General features: G+C 42.7%; 1 protein-coding gene across 3 annotated transcripts in view; it reads right to left on the minus strand.

The window, feature by feature from the left end:
* Window positions 1–723: 723 nt before the first annotated feature.
* PRKACB (protein kinase cAMP-activated catalytic subunit beta) overlaps window positions 724–24,242 on the minus strand; it is a 137,140-nt gene continuing 113,621 nt past the window's right edge. For all 3 annotated transcript variants that reach the window (XM_068239143.1, XM_068239142.1, XM_068239144.1), the window contains exons 7-10: window positions 22,787–22,882; window positions 21,519–21,641; window positions 19,588–19,752; window positions 724–13,241 (exon numbers count right to left, since the gene is read on the minus strand). In XM_068239143.1, the coding sequence (XP_068095244.1) occupies window positions 13,116–13,241; window positions 19,588–19,752; window positions 21,519–21,641; window positions 22,787–22,882 (510 nt within the window). In that variant the 3' untranslated portion in view covers window positions 724–13,115. The remainder of the gene's footprint in view (window positions 13,242–19,587; window positions 19,753–21,518; window positions 21,642–22,786; window positions 22,883–24,242) is intronic.

A 24,242-nucleotide genomic window follows, 5' to 3' on the forward strand; every position in this document is an offset into this window, starting at 1 on the left:
AGTTCAGATAGATACATTTAACTAAATAGAATGTAACAAGTGATAAATGTTACACACTCTTTGGCTGTCCTCCAGCTCCTCAGTCAGAGAGAGTGAGTCACATTCACACTTAGATACATTTTGTTTACATAAATGTATCTATGTCAGCTTTGGATGCGTCTGCAGTTCTCTCCAGGAACTTTAAAGCTCTGTGTAACCCTTCCAATGCTGGTCTAGTAAAAAAAAAAAATGCTGGTTGCATATAATATACTGTAAATAATGTTTTAGAGCAAAGTTGAAATGCAGGGTTATATTCCGCTTTAACGTAAACCAGAGCTCAAAGCATAGTAAGAATAGATACTTACCCAGGGCTTCCCTCCAGGCCCACAAGCATGTGCAAGTCCCACTCTGTCCTCCTGCGGTCTGCTGTTCAGCCCCGGTAACTAGTTCACTCGCGTCAGTCGGAGTCTTCTGCGCATGCGCGGGAGGTCTGCTCATGCGCAGAAGACCCCGACTGACGTGACTGAACCAACTACCGAGGTTGACTGCGGCTGAACGCCAGACCGCAGGAGGACGGTGAGGGACTTACACGTGCTTATGGGGCTCGAGGAAGACCCGGGTAAGTATCGATTCCTACTATGCTTTGAGCTCTGGTACACTTTAAGTTCATAAGTGAAAACAAAGTTACTTGTATAATTCATCGCATACAACAGCATTTCCTCAGTGTAAATAAAATACAAAAGATTTTAACTTTTTTCATACAAAGAATTTGTTTAAATTTATTGTGACGTATATATATATATATATTTTTTTTGTTACATAAAATTTGCTACAGCAAAGTATCTTAAACTTTTCTTGCACATATGTAAGTAAAAGTGGACAAAGACTGCGAATGCTCCTCGGCCTCCTTATTACACCGCTGTGCAAAAACACAAACAAACAAAGAAAAAGAAACAAACAGAGGACACACACAAAATAATAAAAATAAAAAACAAACAAAATACATCAAAAGAAAAAAATTCTTGCCAACTTTAAAATGCACCTGTCAGAATAATAAACACTTTTTGCTGATCAGCTTGTAAAAAAAAAAAATGCTAATTTTCTGGCTGTTATGTGGATAGGCTACAATAATTCCTGAGCCAGTCCCCTGGGACAAGTGTGCAGATTACAAAATATTGTAACACCTGATCTGCATTCCTGGAACAACAGGACTCATCGAGGCATCATAGTGCTGAAAATCATCACCGATCATACATGGAAATAAAAGAAAAATGTACTTGTAGCCACAAGGCCTCATTTCCAGGGGCAGTTGATAGGCAGTGAATTGCCTCTGAAACTCTCGCAACTGCTTGCTGCTGCCTGGTAACTACTTGCTTAGCGCACAGTACAACTTCCCGTGGAAATGAGCCCCAACACATTTTTCTATACTTTTTAGGGTCCTTTTCCACAGGCGGCTGAACTGTGTGCTCAGTGAGCAGTTACCAAGCAGCAGCGAGCAGTTGCCAGGCAGCAGTGAGCAGTTACCAGGCAGCAGCAAGCAGTTGTGAGAGTTTGAGAGGCATTTCACTACCTATCAACTGTCCGTGGAAAAGAGGTCCAAAACTTCACTTTACTTTTTAGGGCTCTTTTTCAAAGGCGGCCAAACTGAGCGCTCAGTGAGCAGTTACCAGGCAGCAGCGAGCAGTTGTGAGAGTTTGATGGTCTTTTCATGGGCCTATAACTGCTCGTGGAAAAGGGTGCTTAGAAAATTTAATATAACATTTTGGCTACGACCTCTATAAGGCTTTTACTGGTTTTGAAGAAAAATCAAATTAAAAAAAATAATAATTTGCTACAATTAAGTATTTTTATTTTGAAGGAAGACATTTTGAATCAGATGATACCATTTATTTGCTAACATATAAGATAGAGTAAGCTTTCGGCTAATAAACCTTCCCGTATGCGGACAAGATGTGAGAAAACGGCTTATATACAGTTAGGACTATAAATATTTGGACATAGACTTGAACTTAACTTGTTGACTAAATTATGGACAGAAAGGCCCACAAACAAACAGCAACTGAAAGCCGCTGCAGTAGAGGGATGGCAGAGCATTAAAAAGGAGGAAACCCAGCATCTGGTGAGGACCATGAGATCAAGACTTCAGGCGGTCATTGCCAACAATGGGTTTTCAACCAAGCATTAGAAATGGGCATTTTATTTCCAGTTATTTAATTTATCCAATAACTTTTGAGCCCCTGAACTGTGTTAAAAAAATTGCTTTAGTTGTCGCACATTTTTCTGCAATCACTTTGTTTACCCCACTGAATTAAAGCTAAAAGACTGCACAAAAATTCATGTCGGTAATGTACAGAAGCAAAATTAGAAAAAAGTGGTCCATCCATTTATGGACCTAGGCCACACACGATCTAATCAAATGATCCGATTTTACTGCAATTCGAAAAAAAAAAAAAAAAAAGGATCTGAACCTTTCAAGTTGAACTTTTTTTTATATTCAAGCAAAAAAACAGATTTCCTGTTTTCATTCGATAAAAGTCTATCGGGAGTGCTGGATTTTTCTGATCAATTGTAATGAAAATTGAATGGTGTAGGGTCTCAGATTCAATATTTCTTTCCATAATTTAGTAAAAATTGAACATTTGTGTGTGGTACATTGGGACAATTTTTTAAATGTTACAATCAGTCAGAAAAATGGATTGCTATCCTTGAATTGGAAAGATTTTTTTTTTTAAATTGTATGGTGTGTGGCCACCTTAACTGCACATGCAACATCAGCATATGGGAACAGTCTGAAGAAGGCCTATTAGCCAAAAGCTTACTCTCTTTTTAGGTTAGCAAATAAATGGTATTCTCCGTATTCAAAATGGATTGCTTTAAACACCTGTAGTCTAGAAAAGAAGAAACCACAGAGTCGAACGGACTAAAGGCTCGAACATACGTGCAACTTATCCGCCCAACTATCGTCCAACCTTGGTCTGTTGGATGATAGTTGGGCTTGTGTACATATGACTAGTCGACCGACTGATAACAGGTGGTTTGCCCGATCCAACCAGCAGATCAACTTACATGACTGTTGGGCAGATACCATACAGTTGGCCGCGTGTGTACAAGTCGTTTGAACAACTAGTAACGGCTTTGAATGCGGCCATATCGTGGGGTCCGTTGTTCCGCTTGCATACGCAGTATGCAAATGAGTTGGTTGTTTAGTTGGTTGGTGTGTGGAATATACAAGTTGTGCAATCACTTGGTCATGCAGTCGGTCACGTAGTCGGGCTGGTTGTGCGCTTTTGTTGGAAGTACAAGCCTTAACTACTTTGTTGTCAGATCACCAACATTTTGTATATGTTCATGTTACACATCAGTACTACCTGCTGAAATCTTTTACATTTTTGCCCAGAGATGTACTTTAAATTTTGAGTTTTTAAAATGATAAATCATATATAACCAAAAGTCAATACATATTTTAGATGATCAAAAAGAATATGGTATATTCTTATAATGTATTTTAAATACCATTAAAGTTTACATCATGTGTCAAGAGGTAATTGTAATAGTCTTGCCTATAGTTGTATTTGTAAGATAGTTTATATAAAAGGGTATATAAAATAATGCAGTCAAACACCATTCTAACCCTTCTTGGAAGGATTTCCAGTTTAACCCTTAACAGCCAATTTATTTAAATACTTGCAATGCAAGTGCTCCAGGCCAATTTACTTTAGCATATTTCTTTTATTTCTGTGTTACATTTCCCCGCTTCTAATTAGTACTGCCGCAATGTGTATTAATGGCCACTTCTCACTAGGTGGCAGTGAGAGACTAACAGAAGACTTCTGCTTTCAGTTTCTATATTTTCTGCTAGTAGAGACACATCAAAGCATTGCAAGAATTTACAGCACAAGTTCTGCAACTGAAGTGAAAAGCGGTGCACTTATCTCAATTAGAGATAACTATTAAAGCTGCTAATGAGTTAATCAGCCTAGCACAGATTTGTAGGATCAGGTTTGATCTCCAGCCCAGAGATGCCTTATTAAATACAAACAAAATAAGTTTGCAGCCAGGACACTAGCATATTTTTTAGACTCTGGTTCGATTGGCAGTTTACATATCAGGGTCACTTTAAAACACAGTGAGCCTGATTTATGACTGAACCAGAGAAAGCTGGAGGACTTTCCCAGAGTAACCAATCAGAATTGTCGTTATGTAACAACTGAAGCCTGATTGGCTGCTCTATGCATCGGTTTTGATAAATCAGCCCCAAAATGTTGATCTGTACATCTTAGGGATGGTAATAAAGCTTTACTGTAAAAGAAAGGTGACCACACATGGTTCAGCTCTCATTCATCCTCTCCACCCTGCAATGTTTGTATTATAATCCATTTCATAGATTGAACAACATTTTTGCCATACTTCACTGAGTTGATGGAAATTCATCTACCAAATGAGTTTGATCCACCTTATCTATCATTTTACTGAATAAACCTAGAAATGGCTGTATGGTGTGTGGCCACTCTGAGGTGTACCAGAACGTACAGTTGTGAAAGCCTTGTCTGCTCAGGAAATACACACACAAACTTAGCAGTTTCTTCCTGAATATTTCCAAGTGGTCACAGAAAACGGGGACATTTTGGGTCCTATACTATAAGGAGAGCCTGTGCTTTCATAAATGCAGTTTCAAGTCACAAGATGGCTGCCACAGCTGTGTATACACTTGTCAAACTCAGGCCTTGAACCCTTGGCCCTTATTCAATTGCCTTTTTCTCCTACGATTTCTCCTAGGTGATATGTTCACACCTAATCAATAAAATACCCTTTAAGACACCAGCAAGCAAGAAAATAATCAGAAAAATTTTGATAGCACTTTTTCATCTGCTTTTTGGTACTTTTTCAATTGCCGAGTGCTGAAAAGTAATTTTAAACAGAAGATGGAAAATGATCTCCTAGGAGAAAACGTCGGAGAAAAGGTGAATTGAATAAGGCCCAAGATGTCTTATTTAAAATGTATTTGTATGTTCTCCTCTGCAGCAGGATTAACTATAGAACTCTGTTCCATCTCTGTAAAGCGCCATTCCTACAATATTCCCACTTCCTGCTTATCGACTTGTCGGCAGTTACTGGGAATGTATGAGGATTGGGACATTACAGAGATAAAATAAAGGTATGTTGCCAATCATGCATACATTTTTTTTTAATTAAAGCAATCATGAAACATGTTTAATAAAAAATAATAATAATATATATTTATTTATATTTAGTAGTAGGAAGCCTATGGTAGTCCAGAAACCGTCATCTTTTATGCCTCCACCACCACTTGGCACTGGGTCCCTCTCTACCCATTAAAGCTCTCAAGTCGAATAGGTTTCCTCATTGCGAGTGTAGCCATGGACAAGCGTCTGCACCCAGCATGCGCAAGTAAGGTCTGCACATGCCCAGAACGAAGACGCTGTACACAGAAATTTTGACCTGCATGCGCAAGAGCCTTTATTCTACTGGACATGTGCAGACTTTACTCGCACGTGCTCATCCACAGCAACTATTCTACACTGGAGAAACCAAGGGACCCAGCACTGGAACAGTGGGGTGTAAGAAAAAAATGGGAAGCTTCTAGACTATCCAGAGGGAACCATTTTCTACTCCCCACTACCGAGGGAACTATTTTTTGTTTAAATTTAAGTTCACTTCAGGATTGCTTTTAACAGCCTAACAAGAACATATGCCAGTGTTTTAGATCACCACAATTTAAACAAATATATAAATCTCAATGGTCATCCGTAATAAAAACAATATCTTCTCTTTAAATCCATGTATGTGGATGAGAAAATGAGACAAGTTTATTGGATACGGAGTCAAATGTGCTGTTTTAAGACAGATTACTAAACGTAAGCAATGTTTTCTGCAGTGTCCGAAACATGAAAAAAAACTGAGGGACAGAGCAACAATGTATGTAAAAATAAATCTAAAAGACGGCAAATGACAAAAGCATTCTGCTAAATCGTAATCAGTGTAGCAGGCCCAAAAAGCTACTTGTGACCACACCTTCTGGTTCAGTGCTGTGTGTCATGGGATAAGCATGGTGCAGATCAGACAATTGCTAGACAAAGCCGTGGCACCATCTAATAAGAATAGAATTTCTTTACATGATTAAAGGGAATGTATAGAGATTTTACTTATTATTAATAAATTATGTTAAGCTAATATTATTTTATTAATATAATGTTTATATTTAATCAAAAAATATGTATTAATAATGTTTGATTAACAAATATTTCTGAAAGTAGTTTTTAATTATTTAGTTAAGTAAATATCGAGTTATAAACGAAAGTTTGAGATTTCATTGGCGCCCCACTACTAGTAGAAAGAACACTTTTTTTGGGGTTATTTTTCTGCTGTGTGGTAAAGATAAAGCCTCGTTCACATTAGGTGCGGTGAGAATCGTGTGTAAACGCATGGTCAAAAACCGCATGCCTTTGTGCGCGCTTTGGTGTGTGCGTTTCAGTGCGTTGTGGTGCGCTTTTTTTAAGCATGCATTGCTTATTGTAGCAGTAGCAGTGGTCAAAGCTTTGTAAAAAAAATTTTTTTCAATTAGGGGTAAAAATGCATGCGCTCCTATGCGCTAAAAAAGCGCACCCATTCACTTGCATTGATGTGCGCTTTACAGCTCAACGCACAGCAATGTATGCAACGGAGTAACGGAGCTCAGCGCAGCGCATAGATGTGAACCAGGCACATTTAATTACATGGAAAAAATCAATACCGTGCAGAACGCACAGGGCAATGCGCTCTGAAAAGCGCAGAGAAACGGCCCTGATGTGAATGAGGCCTAGGAATCCATAATTTACTATGATTCCAGGCATAAAGGTTTTCTAGAGATAATCAGTGAGATGCAGATAGCGATGCAGACTTCATACTTTTTTTGGCGCTTTGTATGCAGCTTAAATTGTACTAATTGAATGCAGTTGTTACTGACATGGATTGGACAATCACCAAGCTGTATACAAATAGTAGGAAAAAATTGCAGTTCATTGATCATTTCTAGCTCTTTCTTAAAGGATATACCAGGTGGTATATGACATGATGAGATAGAGGAGTATCTACAGCAACAAAAACACACAAATAACTATACTGTGTTCCTTTTTTTCCTTTCGCTTTCTCTGCCTGAAAGAGTTAAACATCAGGCATGCAAGCGACAGTTTCTGTCTCGGTTTCCTCACTGATAAGGAATTACAGCCATAAAACACTTTTCTAGCAGAAAATGGTTTCTGAAAGCAGGAGAGATAAAAAGGGTCAATAGTTCATAGATTTTAGCTCTGGCATATTTGAATGCATGTGTCATTGAGTAGAGACAATGAAACAGTAAAAAAATAGAAAACCAATATAAAACTGCGGGATATCTAAAAAAAAAGGTGATTTTTTTTAAAAGGAGGAGGATAGATAGAATTATTTATCTCATCAGTTTGTTTTCACCTCGTGTTCCCTTTAAGCCTGGTACACACCAAGCAATTTCTTGTCAGATCAATGGGTCAAATTGATCATTTTCGACAGGTCCGATCAATACTGCACAAATTAGATCGGAACCTGATCAGAGCTGTTAATTATCGATTCCACCTGTCGATCTGATGGGATTGGCGTTGTGTGAGTCCTTTATGGGCACGCAGGAGCAGAGTTTTCTTTTATCTCTGTGTAGATGAATCCCAATAAACCCATCATTAGTAAAGTGCCTGGTCAGGTGCCCAAACACTGGATACCAGAGCCGGGACAAGGTCCTCCAGCACCCAAGGCTGAGACACCAAAGTGCGCCCCTCCATCCCTCCTACCCCAGCCATCACACACTGATTGCTATTAGACTAAGAGGGCCACAGGGCTCACAACCTCCCCAACACCTTAATCTCTAGTTATCTGGCTTGCAGTCACTGCAAGGTATTCCCTTATCTTATTTCTCTCTGCTTCATACAATAGGGGGAATGATAGCTGAGTGAGTTGTGTGCCCCCCTTCTACACTGTGCCCTGAGGCTGGAGCCTCAGCCTGGTCTTGCTGGATACGTCTTAAGGTGGCCATGAACAATCCAATTTCTAGCGAAAAATTGTTAGAGCGATCACAAAATAGTGCTCTACACCATCAACGAACCAATCTTTGCTTCCAATCTATCACAACCAACAAGAAAGTCCAAATTTTGGTTTGATGAAAATCCAAATCGGACGACTATTTTTATAGTAATCGTTTGTGCCCATCAACTGAGATTATTTACAACCAATCCGATCAGAATTTTTGATCGCTCAAACAATTTTTCGCTAGAAATTGGACCATTAGTGGCTACCTTTAGCAATCTTCTGTGCTCGCAAAACATTACCACTCCACCTAGCAGATGCTGACCCCCCCCCCCCAAAAAAAAAATGGTTTTGTATGTGTCTAACAAAAGGAAACAATAAATTTGTTTTGGTATTAAACTAAATGAATAAACCAAATATGCTCCAAATATGCTATAACAAAAAACACAATATACATTCCCTTTAAGGCGCAACAGCTAAGCAGCACCTTGTCCTTGGTTTACGAATATAGTATACCAGAACAAAAAAAACATCAATTTCACATGGTATTTACTGTTTAGCTTTTTTATGCAATGGTTTGTTATGGATTTACTGAATGCTTGTGTAGCCTTTTTTTCTCATCAGAAAAATAAATAAATCTGAAAACAAAATAGTGTCACATTTTATTATTCCATAAAAGAAATAAAAACCTGACCAGTATTTTATGCAAGCAGAAGAGTGATGATAAAACCTTTAGGAGACAAGTGACGAGGACGTGTTTAGTACCAGTGCAAAGAGCAACGTTGCCATGTATGGAGCTCGCTAGCAATTGCCTTCCTGCAGGTTCAAGGGAGTAGACCAGTAGAGCCTGGTACACACTTTCAATTATGATTGGCCAATCAATGAGCAATTTTACCATCTCCATGTAGAATGAGAGCCAACAGACACGGAGTCAGACGCTGAGGTTGATTCACTAACAGAATTAGTGCAAGTAACCTCCTGTTACACACGCTATTTCATCAGCGCGACTTAAAGGGGAACTGAAGTAAGAGGTATACGGAGGCTGCCATATTTATTTCCTTTTAATCAATATCAGTTGCCTGGCAGCCCTGCTGGTCTATTTCTCTGCAGTAGTATCTGAATAACACCAGAAACAAGCATGCAGCTAGTCTTGTCAGATCTGACTTTAAAGTCTGAAACACCCGATCTGCTGCATGCTTGTTCAGGGGCTATGGCTAATAGTATTAGAGGCAGAGGATCAGCAGGGCTGCCAGGCAACTGGTATTGCTTAAAAGGAAATAAATATGGCAGCCTCCGTATACCTTTCACTACAGTTCCCCTTTAATTGTCTGCATGCTATGTGTGCTATTGGCAGCATAGGGCAAGTAATTATCCTCAGTGACAGGAGCACACGCTATACTGCACCATATCGAGCGCTAGTAACTTTATGCTTGCAAATGCCAAGATAAGCACTCCACTTGTCTCGCCCTAAAACCCTTCGGGTGCTGTCACTTTAAAGTGCAACTGTCGGGCATAAAATCAATTCTTTATGTTTATGAGGTAAACAAGTAATAAGGATGCTAACCAGGCAATACAAAAGTTAAAATCACTATTACTTTTCTTATTGATAAATGAACATTCCCCAGTTTACCTGGCTCTTATTTGGTACATCTGCCGCACAAAGGAAGTTGTAGTGCATGCTGGGTTGTCCTTTTTTTGTTTCTCCATTTCCCCTCAGACTTGACTAATGCAGCCCGATTGGCTGAAACCGCTTTCCCTCCTGTTTTCCCTTCCCACACCTCTGTTTCTCTCTGATTGGCCAATATTTCTCATGCTGAGAGAATGCACTTTCTATAGTGGAGGGCGGGGAATGCATACACAATCAGGCAGAGGAGACTAAGGGAGGAAATGACATCAGGATTGGCTTTAAAATAGCCCACAGTTAAAATGGGAAATGTTAATAAGGATTTTCTCCGTTTTTACTGAAGAAAAATCAGTAAAATAAAATGTGCACAGTGCAATACCTACGTTATGTAAGTAGAGCAAGTATTTATCTACTTATATATGTGTTTTTTTTTCTGAGATAGTATGGTTGACAGCTCCTCTTTAAAGGATGTGATCCCCGCACTTTGATTGGCCAATAGGCTGCCCATCACCAGGCAGCCTATTTGGCCAATCAAAGTGTGGGGATTACGTTCTTTATAGTGACTGGACCCGAAGGGGCTCAGGGCAAGATAAGTGGAGCGCCTGTTCTTGGCAAATAGCAGGCATAAAGTTAGTTCTACAGAAGCATAGCGTGCATGCCTGTCACTGAGGCTAATTAAGCTCGCTACGCTGCCACTAGCGGGCAGGCTCTTACAATTAAGGTGCGCTGATGAAATAGCGCGAGTAACGGGAGGTTTCCCGCGCTATTTCTGTTAGTGAATCAACCCCACTGAATGCTACGCCAGGGAGGTCAAGTTATACTCAGTAAAGTTCCTTTTTAAAGCAGACCTGCAAGGAAGAAAACTTTTTAAAAAAAGTTAGATACTTACCCAAGCAGTGGAAACCTTCTGAATGGTCCAGAAGCGTTCAAGATGCTCCTTAAGCCCACCGACATTCTAAGTATTCACACTCACATCCCAGTAGAGCTTCTCTGTACTGATTATGGTCCGTGAAAGCCCAGTAAAATAAAAACGCTCATGCCCGGAAGAAAAAACCATGAACAAGAGGCTTTCCTTCTACTGGGCCTACAAAACCATACTAGCATATGTCCAGTACAGAGAAGTCCGTACCTGGATGGGGGTGTGGCCAGGAGAAGCCTAGCCCACAAGTCCTTGTTGACTATGCTTAGAGGGACTCGGTGGGCTTGAGGAGTATTCGGGAAGCCTCAGTACTATCCAGAGACTTTCTACTACCGAGGTATCTCATTTTTATTTCAATATTCGTTTTAAGTGTAAAAACACAAACTAGTTAAAGAAAACCTACAGATGACATGACCGTAAAATGGTGGCAAAGCCAAAGCAGAACAGGCTGCTGCCATGAATGAGGATTGAATTGCTGAGTACCTGTGATTGGCCGGACTTGCTTGTTTGGACACCACCCGCATGTCCCTTCCGGATCCAGGCCACGCCCCACCACCTTCTAGCCTCCTAGTTGAGGTCAATGGGTAGTCTAGTCCATAGTTGGATTACCATCTGACTACGTGGACACGGCGGTTTAGAAGAGCGCTGAGCAACACTACTGTCAGATAAGTATACAGTAACCCACTGAAGCTCACTTTCTCTCAGAATCAGCTCACTCAAGCTTTTTTAATGTAAAATAAGACCTTTAATCTATGGCAGTGTGGCAAGATTTGTTTCAAAATTTTGCTTCCAAAATTTGTCATTGAACCAACAGCTGGAGCTTCAAAGTAAAAATCACATTTTTATTTGAATTTCTTATTTTCCCGAATTAAAATAAAATGTGTATTTTTTTCATGAAAAAATGAAGGTAGCAGTGCGTTAAAATTACACTGTGCATTACAGTACACATAGTGTGAATGGCCAGATTCAAAATGATGGGTAGTGTGTTGCTATGGGTAAAAATGCAGTGTGCACAGTATTAATAGGCCCTCACATTGGTCAGTCTAGCAGATGATGGAATGTCTGACCGCACAGGATGACTAAAAAAAAAACTACCTGGGAAGCCCTTGACCACTAGTGATGGTGATGTCTAGGAGAACTCATTGAGAAGCATGTGATCAGTGTGATCAGGTTTAAGTCCCTGATTTTTTTTTATCATCAAAGGAGGATGTGATCACAGCAAATCAGAGCTTTGCAACTTTATCAGCTGATCAAACAAAGCACATGCTCCTAGACGTGACCATCACTAGTAACAACCAACTGCGCTCTTCCTCTGAGGGTTAACTCTACAGAGAGAGAAAGAAACCATATCTGATGTAACTTATTAATACTAAGGAAAGCGGTGAGGACCTCATATAGGTTTTCACTGCATCTGTGTCTCCATTTAGGAGAACTCCCTCTCTTCCTGGTCTAAGAGGAGGTCAGTAAATCTCTTCCCTAGTGTCCAATCGCTACAAATAAAAAAGACTAAAATGTAAAAGATTTTTGGGAGTGGGGAAGAGTTGACACCCCCATCAAGTTTATATTGCTACTCCTTTCTCATTTCCTGTCCCCGACACCATCAGTGTTTGTATTAAAGCCATAGTTTTATCGAGGTCTCAGGAACAGAAATACTGCCCATATAAGGACAAAGACTGCAATAGAACTCGAAAAAAAGATTCTGACCAATTTCAGCACCCAAAAAGATTTTCTTTTCTTAGCCCTGGGAGTCAACCTTTAACGTTCTCACCTGTCTGAAAGGTGCAAAAGGAAAAAAGCAAACACAAAGAGTGAAGCTCATTGGTTGGTTATGCTTTGGAACACAAATGTTTTCTCAGGCACGTTTGACCAAGAGGTTGGGACTTAGAAACTTGTGGTTCTACAAAGTTTATCGACACACAGAAAAAAAAAAAAGATAAATTTAATTGCAGTGTTGAAACATGGCCTGTACCTTCAAACAAAGATGGACAGGAAAAAAAGATATATATATACACATATATATATATATATATATATATTTATATAGATATATGTGTATGACAGAGTGGCACAAAATGGAGGCAACGAGATTGTCCATTCTAATCCTTACTAAGTGCAACATCTCCCAGATCTGCAGTCACACATAAACACTCAGAACACATCGTCAAAAAATAAAAGGGAGTGTAGATTGAGTAAAATACTACTTAAAAATGGTGGGGAGGAGGAGGTGGCGGGTAGAACATACAAGATGCGGAACGGAACAGGGATGGAGAAACAGTAAAAAGAATAAAGAACGAAGGTCAGTGGTCTAGTATTCTGCATTACAGCACAAACAAGGCTTTTTTGTTTTTCATTGTGCTGGGGTTACGAGGGTCGGTGCAAACCGCACGCATGGAAGATGGCGTTCTAGACTTCAGTCAGCTTTGCGGAATGAAGGAACTAGGTAACTGTTTTGACGTAAGATGGTCTCAGCTCCACCCCATCTGAAAACAGAGTGCAAAGATCCCAAAAAAATTTGTGAGCCCTGATGCCGCGTCATTCTATATGCCCGCCTTAAAAGTCAGCAAACTCTTTTGCGCACTTCTCCGTCAGAGACACACGGATGTCCTCCTCTTCGTAGTCGTCGAAGTTGCTGGTGTCTCCTGGCCCTCTGCACTTTGGTATGAACGGAGCTTCCACCTGGATGGAGAGGTAGAACCAGAGGTTACTAACGGCAACAAGAGGCGGGTGAACATGCATGTGACTGAAGCACACCTACCACTTATAACAAACTCACTCCAGTCACAACTTTTCTTGTAGATTCAGGGAGTCTACAAAAAAGGTTAAAAACCCTGAATTGCGTGGGGGGAATCTCCTCAGTAGAGTTGTGGTAACACTTTGGATTTGGCAATACTTACTTGGCCAGAGTTATCAAAGCATCACCAACAGTTTTTTTCTACCTAAACAGTTCTAACCAGCAGGGAGAACTGCTCTGCATAATAAGAAACTTCTTAAAGGATACAATTCACGGATGAGAAAAGTATTAAAATTCCCTCTCAGTGTGAATATTTTTTTTTTTTTTTTTTTTTTTTTTTAATAAATGGTTCCTTAACATTTGGATGACGGAAGGTAAGGCATTTCTAAGGAACCATTTATTTTTTAAAAAATAACTATTTACAGAGTAAATTTCCCTATTTGAGAGGGAATTTTAACCACTTCAGGACTCAGCCTTTACCCCCCCCCCTTAAGGACCAGCACTGATTTCTAAGATCTGTGCTGGGTGGGCTCTACAGCCCCCAGCACAGATCAAATACCAGGCAGAGCGACCAGATCGCCCCCTTTTTTCCCCACTAGGGGGATGATGTGCTGGGGGGGTCTGATCGCTCCTGCCTGCGTGTGGGTGGCGGGGGGGGGGCACCTCAAAGCCCCCTTCACCGCAGGATTCCCCCCCTCCCTCCCTGCCCCGGAGATCGGAGGCTGCACAGGAACGGATGTGTCCTGTGCTGCCTCTAACAGGCTCCTGCCTGTCATGTGACAGTGATCCCCGGCCGCTGATTGGCCGGGGGTCGCTGATCTAGTACAACGCTGCTACTGTTAGCAGCGTTGTAAAAATGTAAACAAAGCGGATTATTTCCGCTTGTGTTTACATTTAGCCTGCGAGCCGCGATCGGTGGCCGGCAGGCTATTCACGGAGCCCCCCGCCGTGAATTGACAGGTTTTCTGATTAATTAGCCTGCAGCCGGCGACGCAGATGTGCATCGCTGGTCCTGCAGCTACTACTTTGCTGACGTGCGTTATGAGTGCGCGGTCGGCAAGTGGTTAATACTTTGACAAAACTGCTTTTTTTTCTCATTTGTGAATGATATCTTTTAAATCCTACTTAATAATTTATTTAGTTTATAATGTTTAGCAGTGTTCTCCCCAGGCTCTTTTAGCCGGGTGGCTCACCCGGCTAAATTTGGTGACCACCCAGCTGTCATTGGCTCACCTCCTCACCTCCTCCTATGCTGTAAGCAGAGTTGCCCTGCATTTTCATCTCGCCCCACCCGGCTGCTTTTCCATACCACCCGGCTACTATTCCAGGCCACCCGGCTGGAAAAAAATTCTGGGGAGAACACTGTTTAGCATGAATTTCTAGAACTGCACTACAGTTAAGAAAAGTGCAAATCCATCCCTAAACTGCCAAAGATTAACCACTTAAAGGGAACCTAAACAGAGCGATTTGGATGTTTCCTTTTAAACAATAGAAGTTGCCTGGCAGTCCTGCTGATCTCTTTAGCTGCAGTAGTGCCTAATTCACACACCTGAAACAAGCATGCAGCTAATCCAGTCTGACTTCAGTCAGAGCACCTGATCTGCATGCTTGTTGAGGGGCTGTGGCTAAAAGTATTAGAGACACAGGATCAGCAGGAGAGTCAGGCAACTGGTATTATTTTAAAAGGAAAAATCCATATCCTTCTCAGTTTAGGTTCCCTTTAAGGACTGCAGTCATAAAACCCCTTAACCACTTGCCGACCGCCCACACACCCCTGGGCGGCGGCAAAGTGGAGTCCGGCTCGCTGCGGACTAGCTGGCCGGGGATCACGTGCTGCTTTTGTGCGCATCCGCAGGCAATATGCTCCTCCCACCCGCGACGGCAACCCCGCCGGCTAATTAGCAGCGCCGGCGGGTTGTTAACCCCCGATCTTCCGCATGTAAAGCGTATAATACGCTTTGTAATGTATACAAAGCGTATTATACAGGCTGCCTCCTGCCCTGGTGGTCCCAGTGTCCGAGGGACCACCAGGGCAGGTTGCAGCCCCCCCCCCCCAAGTAAGCACAACACCACACTGATCTGCCCCCCCCCCCTTTGATCGCCCACAGCACCCCTCAGACCCCCCCCCCCCCTGCCCACCCCCTTAGACCCCTGTTTGCACCCAATCACCCCCCCTAATCACCCATCAATCACTCCCTGTCAACGCTATTTTTTAGATTAGGTCCTAAATTGCCCCCTGGGGGCTCCTGATCACCCCCCCACACCCTCAGATCCTCCCCAGACCCCCCCCCCCCTGTGTACTGTATACATCTATTCTCCCCTGTAATCACACATTGATCACCTGTCAATCCCCCCCCGCCACCACCTGTCATTGCCACCCATCAGATCAGACCCTAACCTGCCCCTTGCGGGCACCCAATTACTCGCCTACAACCTCAGATCGCCCGCAGACCCGCCCTCAGATCACCTCCCAAGTGCATTGTTGACATCTGTTCTCTCCTCTAATCACCCACTGATCACCCATCAATCACCCCCTGTCACTTCAACCCATCAGATCAGACCCTAATCTGCCCCTTGGGCACCCAATCACCCGCCCACACCCTCAAATAGCCCCCCAGACCCCCTCTGATCAACTCGCCAGTGCATTGCTTGCATATATTCTCCCCTGTAATCACCTACTGATCACCTATCAATCACCCAGTCACTGCTACCCATCAGATCAGACCCTAATCTGCCCCTTGCGGGCACCCAATCACCCGCCCACACCCTCAGATCACCCTCAGACCCCGCCTGAACACCTCTCCAATGCATTATTTACATCTGTTCTCCCCTCTAATCACCCCGTCACTGCTACCCATCAGATCAGACACTCATCTGCCCCTTTGTGGGCACCCAATCACCCACACCCTCAGACCCCCCCCCCCCCCCCCGATCACCTCCCAGTGCATTGCTTGCATCTATTTCCCCCCTCTAATCACACCCTGAGACACCCATCAATCACCTCCTGTCACCATCTGTCACCCCCTAACACACCTACCCATCAGATCAGGCCCTAATTTGCCCCGTGTGGGCTCCTGATCAATCGGCCAAACCCTCAGATCCCCCTCAGACCCCCTTCCGATCACCTCCCCAGTGCATTGATTGCACCCTTCATGGTTTTAAATGTCTCTCGCCATTCTTTATCCTCGTGTAGAGGTTATCAGCATTGCAAGGCACACAACAGTGCAGCCATTGACGAATGGATGAGTCATTTTTCCTGTTACCAGCAGGTGGCGTCATGATCTTTTTTAATACGGATCTAAAATTAGTAAGGCAAGTAGACTGTGTTATTCATCACTGCCACATTATGCTCATTAAGTATTTATATAGATGTTGAACATTATAAATATTAACTTGTAGAACAGTGGATGGGACATTCAATAGGCCAATCAGACATATGACAATAGGCATAAGAAATCGTCAAAAAGCAGCGACCTGCTGATTAGCCGTCCCGCCATAGACCCCCCTGCAGAATGCGCTATGGAGCGTGCAGCAGAATGTATATTCACCTCTCCTTGCTCCAGATCTCCCCAGTAGCTTTTGAACTGGCCACTAGAGCTCCAGTCATGTGACCACAGTGAAGAGCTATGCTCACTGTCATGTGACCCCAGGGAAGCATTATACTCACCGACGTGACCGCAGAGAGCATTGAGCTCTAGTGGCCAGTTTAGAAGTTCCTGGGGTGATCCTCTCTCTAGGTAAGAATCCGTTTGTTGGTGTTGCAGCTTTGGCCTGCGGGTACACTTTAAATCTTGGGCAAAACGTAAAAGCGTGTACTTTAAAGGCTGATCTATAGAAATCCCCGGCCGCAGGAAATCTCTCATCAGGCTGAGAGCTCGGAGGAGATAATTAACCCTCAGTGATGAGGATTCACCACAAAACAATGGGGTGATCCGGTAATTACTGCATGCCGGCTCCTCACAAGCAGCGCTGTGACAAATGCTGAAGACCAGGCAGCAGCTTCTTGATAGAAAGCCCTCAGTCTGCTGCTACGCTGGGGCTGAGCAGCTGGGAGGAGAACAGCACAAGACAAAGCATCTGACAAGTCTGCAAACATCCCCATACCAAGAATAATCCTGGTCCAAATATCATAGCTGATCGCTCACTTCCCCCGGAGCGGTCGGTGGATGTGCTGTCATTGCAGAGTTCATCAAAGCAGGTCCAGAATGGAGAGAGACCACTGGTGAGAGGAGCAGCAACACAATCCACTGCTCCAGAAAACTGCATGCAGCAGGACTTTTCTGCTATACGTGAAAACCGGACAGATCAATGTGAACGGGCCCATGGAACAGCATGTGATCGGGCCCCCGGGACCTCTGGTGAACAGGCCCCCGGGACCTCTGGTGAACAGGCCCCCGGGACCTCACGTGACCCGGCACAGGGGACCTCGTGTGACCCGGCTCACGGGACCTCAATGCAGTCTTCAGCGGTTTGTTTTCTGTCCGCTGCTCTGTCGACCAAAATCTTTGTGCGCCTCCTGGTTGACAGTGTGAGCCAGGCTGAAGGGTCAAACACCATTATAATTGTTAAATCGAGGGCATCAGTATAGCTCTGGTAGATGTACGACTGTTACTAAAAAAGTAACAAACCCCATAAAAATTTAAGAAAGTCCCTGTATACTGAGCTTAATGTACATTTACCTTTACTTCAGCAAAGTCAATGAACACTCTGCACACCAATGCTCAGACACAATAACAAGGAACTATTATCCATACAGCTAGAAAGCCACATACATCGTGCAGAGATTGCTCTGTTAGCATGTGTCCTAATTCTAGTCCATCTTATGTAAAGCCTGGTAAACACTTTCAATTGGCCAATCACAGACCAATTTTACCGATACGTCCATATAGTATCAGGCTCAACAGATATTGAATACTTTAAAGTGTAACTGTCGGGCATAAAATCAATTCTTTATTTTTATCTGGTAAACAAGTAATAAGGATGCTAACCAGGCAATCCAAAAGTTAAAATCACTATTACTTTTCTTGTTTATAAATGATCATTCCCCAGTTTACCTGATTCTTATTTGGTACGTTGCCGCACAAAGGAAGTTGCAGGGCATGCTGGGTTGTCTTTTTTTTGCGTCTTTATTTCCCCTCAGACTTAACTATTGTACAGAAGCACAAAAACAACCCAGCATGCCCTGCAACTTCCTTTGTGCGGCAACGTACCAAATAAGAATCAGGTAAACTGAGGAATGATCATTTATAAACAAGAAAAGCAATAGTGATTTTACCGTTTGGATTGCCTGGTTAGCATCCTCAATACTTGTTTACCAGATAAAAATAAAGAATTGATTTTTTATTTTATGCCCGACAGTTACACTATAAGCAGAATGCGTAGGTAGACCTTCACACTACATGGAGGTGGTAAAATCGGTCAGAGATTGGCCAATTATAATTGATAGTATGTACCAGGCTTCAATGTCCTCATTGGGTAAATGAGTCTGGATTCCGTGTTTTTTTAAATCTTTACTTCAGTCGCATCTGAAAGACATGCATAGCCATGCTCCCAGAGTCAATACTGCTTTTATCCCTCTCCTTCATAGGCTAGCACCAACATACTATAGGAAAAAAAATATATAAAACTTCTGGCCACTAGAGGGTGCAAAGAGTACAGAAAGAATCCTTCCTTTTCAGTGTATGGGCGAGCTTCTGCATACTATTATTAGGCTCTGCTCTCTGGAATATTAATATTATTCTTTAAAGCGGACCTGAACGCAGACCTTTGCCTGGGCAGAGCAGCTACTCTGTAAACACAGGATGTTAACTCTATGTCTGCCTCCATGAAAGCAGGAAGTAGAGACACTGCAGATTTATTGCAGGATTTGATCAGCTATAACAAAAAAAATGTTTTACTTTAAAGCTAAGTTCACAGTGGCACGTTATGGTCTCGCTTTATAAACCATTAAACCGCAGAATAGCGCACTGCAATGGAAAATCTATGCGCTATTCCCAGCCCACGCGTTGCGGCGCTGCGTTAGGCTAGAGTACTGCATGTGTTGCATTAAACCCATCAATGGCAGATGTTATAATGTTTGCATATGTGCAGTAATGCTTGCACCAGGTGCCGAATGTAAAAGATAATCAGTCATGTGTTGCTTGGTACATGCCAGTTCCTTGCGTATCGCTGCTGGTCACATGTCGTGCCGCTTGAGACTGAGGTGATCAGAGGACGGCCTGGTGAAGCAGCCCTGCTCGCTCCACAGGGACACAATGGCTGCCATACAAATGGACACGTCAAACAGCTCACCTTTCTCTGGTAAATGGCGATCCAATCTGTAGTGGCGAACCACTTGTGATTCTTAATGTCGTTCACCCCGTTCTTCAGATTGCCGTATCGCTTAGTCAGGTCTACCTGCAGCAAGTTCCTTAGTAAATCTTTAAGGTCTGAGCTGAAGTGGGATGGAAACCGTACCTGAGGGAAAGAAAGGAGGAAGCCTTATGTGAGAGGAACGTACCCCATGTAAGCATGACACAGAGGATCGCATGGATGTAAGCTTTCCACTAAACAAATGGCTTAAAGAGACTCCGTAACAAAAATTGCATCCTGTTTTTTATCATCCTACAAGTTCCAAAAGCTATTCTAATGTGTTCTGGCTCACTGCAGCACTTTCTACTATAACAGTCTCTGTAATAAATCAATGTATCTTTCCCCTGTCAGACTTGTCGGCCTGTGTCTGGAAGGCTGCCAAGTTCTTCAGTGTTGTGGTTCTGCTATGAACTCCCCCTTCCTGGCCCCTCTATGCACACTGCCTGTGTATTATTTAGATTAGGGCAGCTTCTCTCTTCTCTCTTATCTTTTACAAGCTGGATAAATCGTCCTCTGTAATTCCTCAGTATGTGAAAGCCCAGCCAGCTCAGACAAAGGCAAAGCTGTTTGCAGGAAGAAACGAGCAGCCTGAAACTTCAGTGCATGAGAACTGCAGGGGGAAAGAAACACATATGATCTCTTGAGATTCAAAAGGAAGGCTGTATACAGCCTGCTTGTGTATGGATGTATTTTCTATGTGTGGACATACTGTACATCAACCTACTTCCTGTTTTGGTGGTCATTTTGTTTGTTTATAAACAAACTTTTAAAAACTGTTTTTAACCACTTTTAATGCGGCGAGGAGCGGCGAAATTGTGACAGAGGGTGATATGAGATGTCCCCTAACGCACTGGTATGTTTACTTTTGTGCGATTTTAACAATACAGATTCTCTTTAAAGAGATCTTTGCACAACCTTTAAAAAAAAAAACATCTCAAACAAACCTCCTAAGGAAGGATCGTTAATTGTGTGCATTATTGTTTAAAATTGAAAATTTTACGCATTACACCCGTAATGTGTACAAATGTACTTGTTGATGTCTGCAATAGCTTCCTGCACCAGCAGGGATGCGTAAAAATGTACGCATGGCGACCGGCCGACTCCAAGTCGGCAAAAAAGAAACTAGTAGGCAGCGGGGGACCAGAGGAGCCATGAGTGACTGTGAGGGTACAGGATGGCTGCAGGGGGCTGGTAGATGCCCCAGGTAAGTAAAACTTTTTTTTTTTTTTTTACACAGTTAAGGTTCCCTTTAAAGGAAAGTGTGTTGCTATGTAAGCAGTGTGTATAACTAAGGAAGGCACGTTACGCTGCAAGAGCGAGAGTAGCGTGCAGCCTTGCATTTAGAGCGCGGTGCTATCATGAAGCTTGCACTGCTGCATTCCTAGTAGTTTGGGTCACCCTGAGCTGCTTGGTTACTCTACTGCTATAGCAGCACAGCTTCATAAATCAGCCCCAATGTTCTACGTCCCTGTGCTGGGGCTCCCGACCTGCCACCAATCGAGCAAAAACTTCCACCCGGCACAATTGTCTGAATTGAATGGATTGGTCTTCGGTCAAAAACTACTGAACTGGGCATAGTTTGCGGCAATAGTCAATTATTTTCAAGCAAATAATAACAAATGATCAAATCGCCCACATATAGTGGAGAAAAATTGACTATTGTTTGGCCACCATGAAATGAAACGTCTCCCGATTCACACGGCTTTATTTTGTTCTTTGAAACCTTTTGCACACAACACCGTCATCATGTTCCTCAGGTTCCGCCACGTTACAGGTTCACTTTAACAAAGTTAGAATGCATTTTAAACCGCTGGACTGAAATGGTGTGAAGCGGGAACATCTATGTAAACAAACACCCTTTATGGACTCACCTTTCCTGAAACGATTTTTTCATATATCTGTATGGGCTGATCCGCGAAAAAGGGAGGATAACCAGCCGCCATTTCATAGATTAAAACACCTAATGCCCACCAGTCCACCGCTTTGTTATAGCCCTAGAAAGAGAAAACAACATTATTTCCCTGTACAGTAGAATCTCTTTATAGTAAACTCCAAGGGACCAGGAAAAGTAGTTTACTATATCAGACGTTTACTAGATCAGAATTGGTCGTACATTGTATATTTATATAGACACATTTGCTGACACCGGAAGACTTAAAGTGGATCCGAGATAAACTTTTACTCATTGCATAATTGTGTTCCTTTCCTATAGTTTATAGGGCATTCCTCAAGCCAAATACTTTTTTTTGTTTTAATACTCTAATTCCCTATAAACTAAACAAGACTCGCCCACAGCTCCTCCCGTGCCTTGGCATTCTCAGACCCATGTAGCAAGGGCTTATGGGAGCTCAGTCTGGGCAGGAGGAGGTGTTACTAGCCAGAGATTTCAGAGGCAGAGGGAGGAGGAGAGGGGAGTGAAGTTTTCACAGGCTGACGGGTGGAGATACAGAGGCAGCTTGCCTGTGTCTAATGATCACAAGCAGAACATGGCTGCTGTCATTGTATCACAGGAATAAATAATCATATACTGTTGAAACTGTTTGCAGCTAGATTTGCTGTGTAAACTATCTAAACTGTACATAAGATATATAGACAGGTTACTTGTGATAGTTTTTCATCTCGGATCAGCTTTAAGCTGGCCATACATCAGACGATGTATGGGCAGATCGATCAAGAGACAGATCTCTCTCTGATCGGAGAGCTATCTGCTTCCAGCCCATACACCAGCAGACCAATTCCCGATCGATTTCATGCTGAGATAGCCCAGAGGGGTGATGGGGTGGTGTGCGTGTTTTTGGTCGACGCTCGTTCAGATATCGCGGCGCACCCGACTTACCATGATGGCCCGACATACGCGGCCTGAAATTAGTCGCCCTATCGATTGGCATGCACTTGGCGGCACAGATTTTAATCTGGTTCAACAATAACGATTGAATCAGATGGTGGACCAGTCGCTAGATGTATGAGTACCTTTTGTTTACTATACCAGAGTTTACTATAACGAGATTCTACTGTATTTATAAAATGCCAACATAACACACAGTGTGGCAGATTTAGGAAAAAGAAGAAATGGAGCAGAACGAATACAAAACCATTTCCTCGCTGGTCACACCGGAGGGGGGGCGGGGCAGTTACTGACCTTGCTCAATATAATTTCTGGCGCCAGGTACTCCGGGGTCCCACATAACGTCCAAGTCCTCCCTTTTACTCTCTTAGCAAATCCAAAGTCTGTGACCTGCAGAACAATCAAGTGTCATCAGATACGCTTCACTTCCAATTGGGCTGCTAGTATCTTGAAGAGGACTGAAGATGGGCAATGAGAAGCGAATATTTCCAGCATGCTTGCAAATTGCATGTCGCTCAGCAATTACTCAAATGCACTTCCAGCTGATTTTAAAGAGACTCTGTAACAACATTTTCATCCTTATTTCTTCTATCCTATAAGTTTCTATACCTGTTCTAATGTGCTCTGTCTAACTGCAGCCTTTCCTAGTTGCACAGTGGCTGTATTATCTCTGTTATATGATCTAATCTTCTTTCGTCTGTCGGCTCTGTCGGGCACAGGCAGTCAGGCTGGAATGTGCTGTGCTGCTTGTGATTGGATAGAAGCTATACACACCCTCTCCAGTCCCCCTGCACGCTCTGTATGACTCACACACTGAGCTACTCTCAGCCTATCACTTGCTATGTCTTTTGTTTGTCTAAAACTGGCAATTACAAGCCAGGATTGCAGCAGGGAGTGGCAGAAACAGCACAGAGGGGCCCAGGAGAACATAATGAATAGAATGGTATGCTTTTTATTGTAAGAATTTTAGAGTACAGATTCTCTAACTGTACTTATTCCAAGCAGCATACAATTATGCATGCAAGTCAGAACAATAAGCATCTAACTGACCAACCATTAAATCCGTGGCGTAGCTAAGGAGCTATAGGCCCCAGTGCGGGTTTTACATGATCCCCCCCCCCCCCCCCCAAACACTCTATACATAACAATTGATATGGTGCACCAAAACCTGACAAGGAAAGCCAGTGTGTCAGAGCTGCAAGAAGGGGATGGGGAACAGTGTGCTAATAATGACTACTATTTAATGCATCTATAGAAGTGATTATGACAAGCACAAACAAGTGTTTGTTTTTTTTTAAATCCCAAAATACTGGTCATGTGACCTTTTACCTTTTGACCCTCTTATTAAGAAATGTGCATAACTGCAATAGGAATGTCTAGCAAACAACACCCCTCTTTTTCTTCTGATTTCCACTGTGTGGTACAATTCCCTCCACCAGCCTGATGAGTTAGGCTGGGTTCACACTACACTAAAAATCGGATCATTTTCTGCAATGGAGATCAAATGATAAACACACATATTGACTGATCCCAAGTTCTCTACATCCTTGTTTGTTTCCGGTGTGATTCAGACACGACTGCAGCCAAAAATAGACCAGCAGGGCTGCCAGGCAACTTGTAATGTTTTAAAGGAAAGAAATATGGCAGCCTCCATACTCTTCTCACTTCAGTTGTCCTTTAACCCCTCGAGGACCAGAGGTTTATACCCCCCTAGTGACCAGGCCATTTTATTTTACAATTCAGCACTTCA

The sequence above is a fragment of the Hyperolius riggenbachi genome, chromosome 6, assembly GCF_040937935.1.
Source record: "Hyperolius riggenbachi isolate aHypRig1 chromosome 6, aHypRig1.pri, whole genome shotgun sequence".
In the NCBI taxonomy this organism is placed as follows: domain Eukaryota; kingdom Metazoa; phylum Chordata; class Amphibia; order Anura; family Hyperoliidae; genus Hyperolius; species Hyperolius riggenbachi.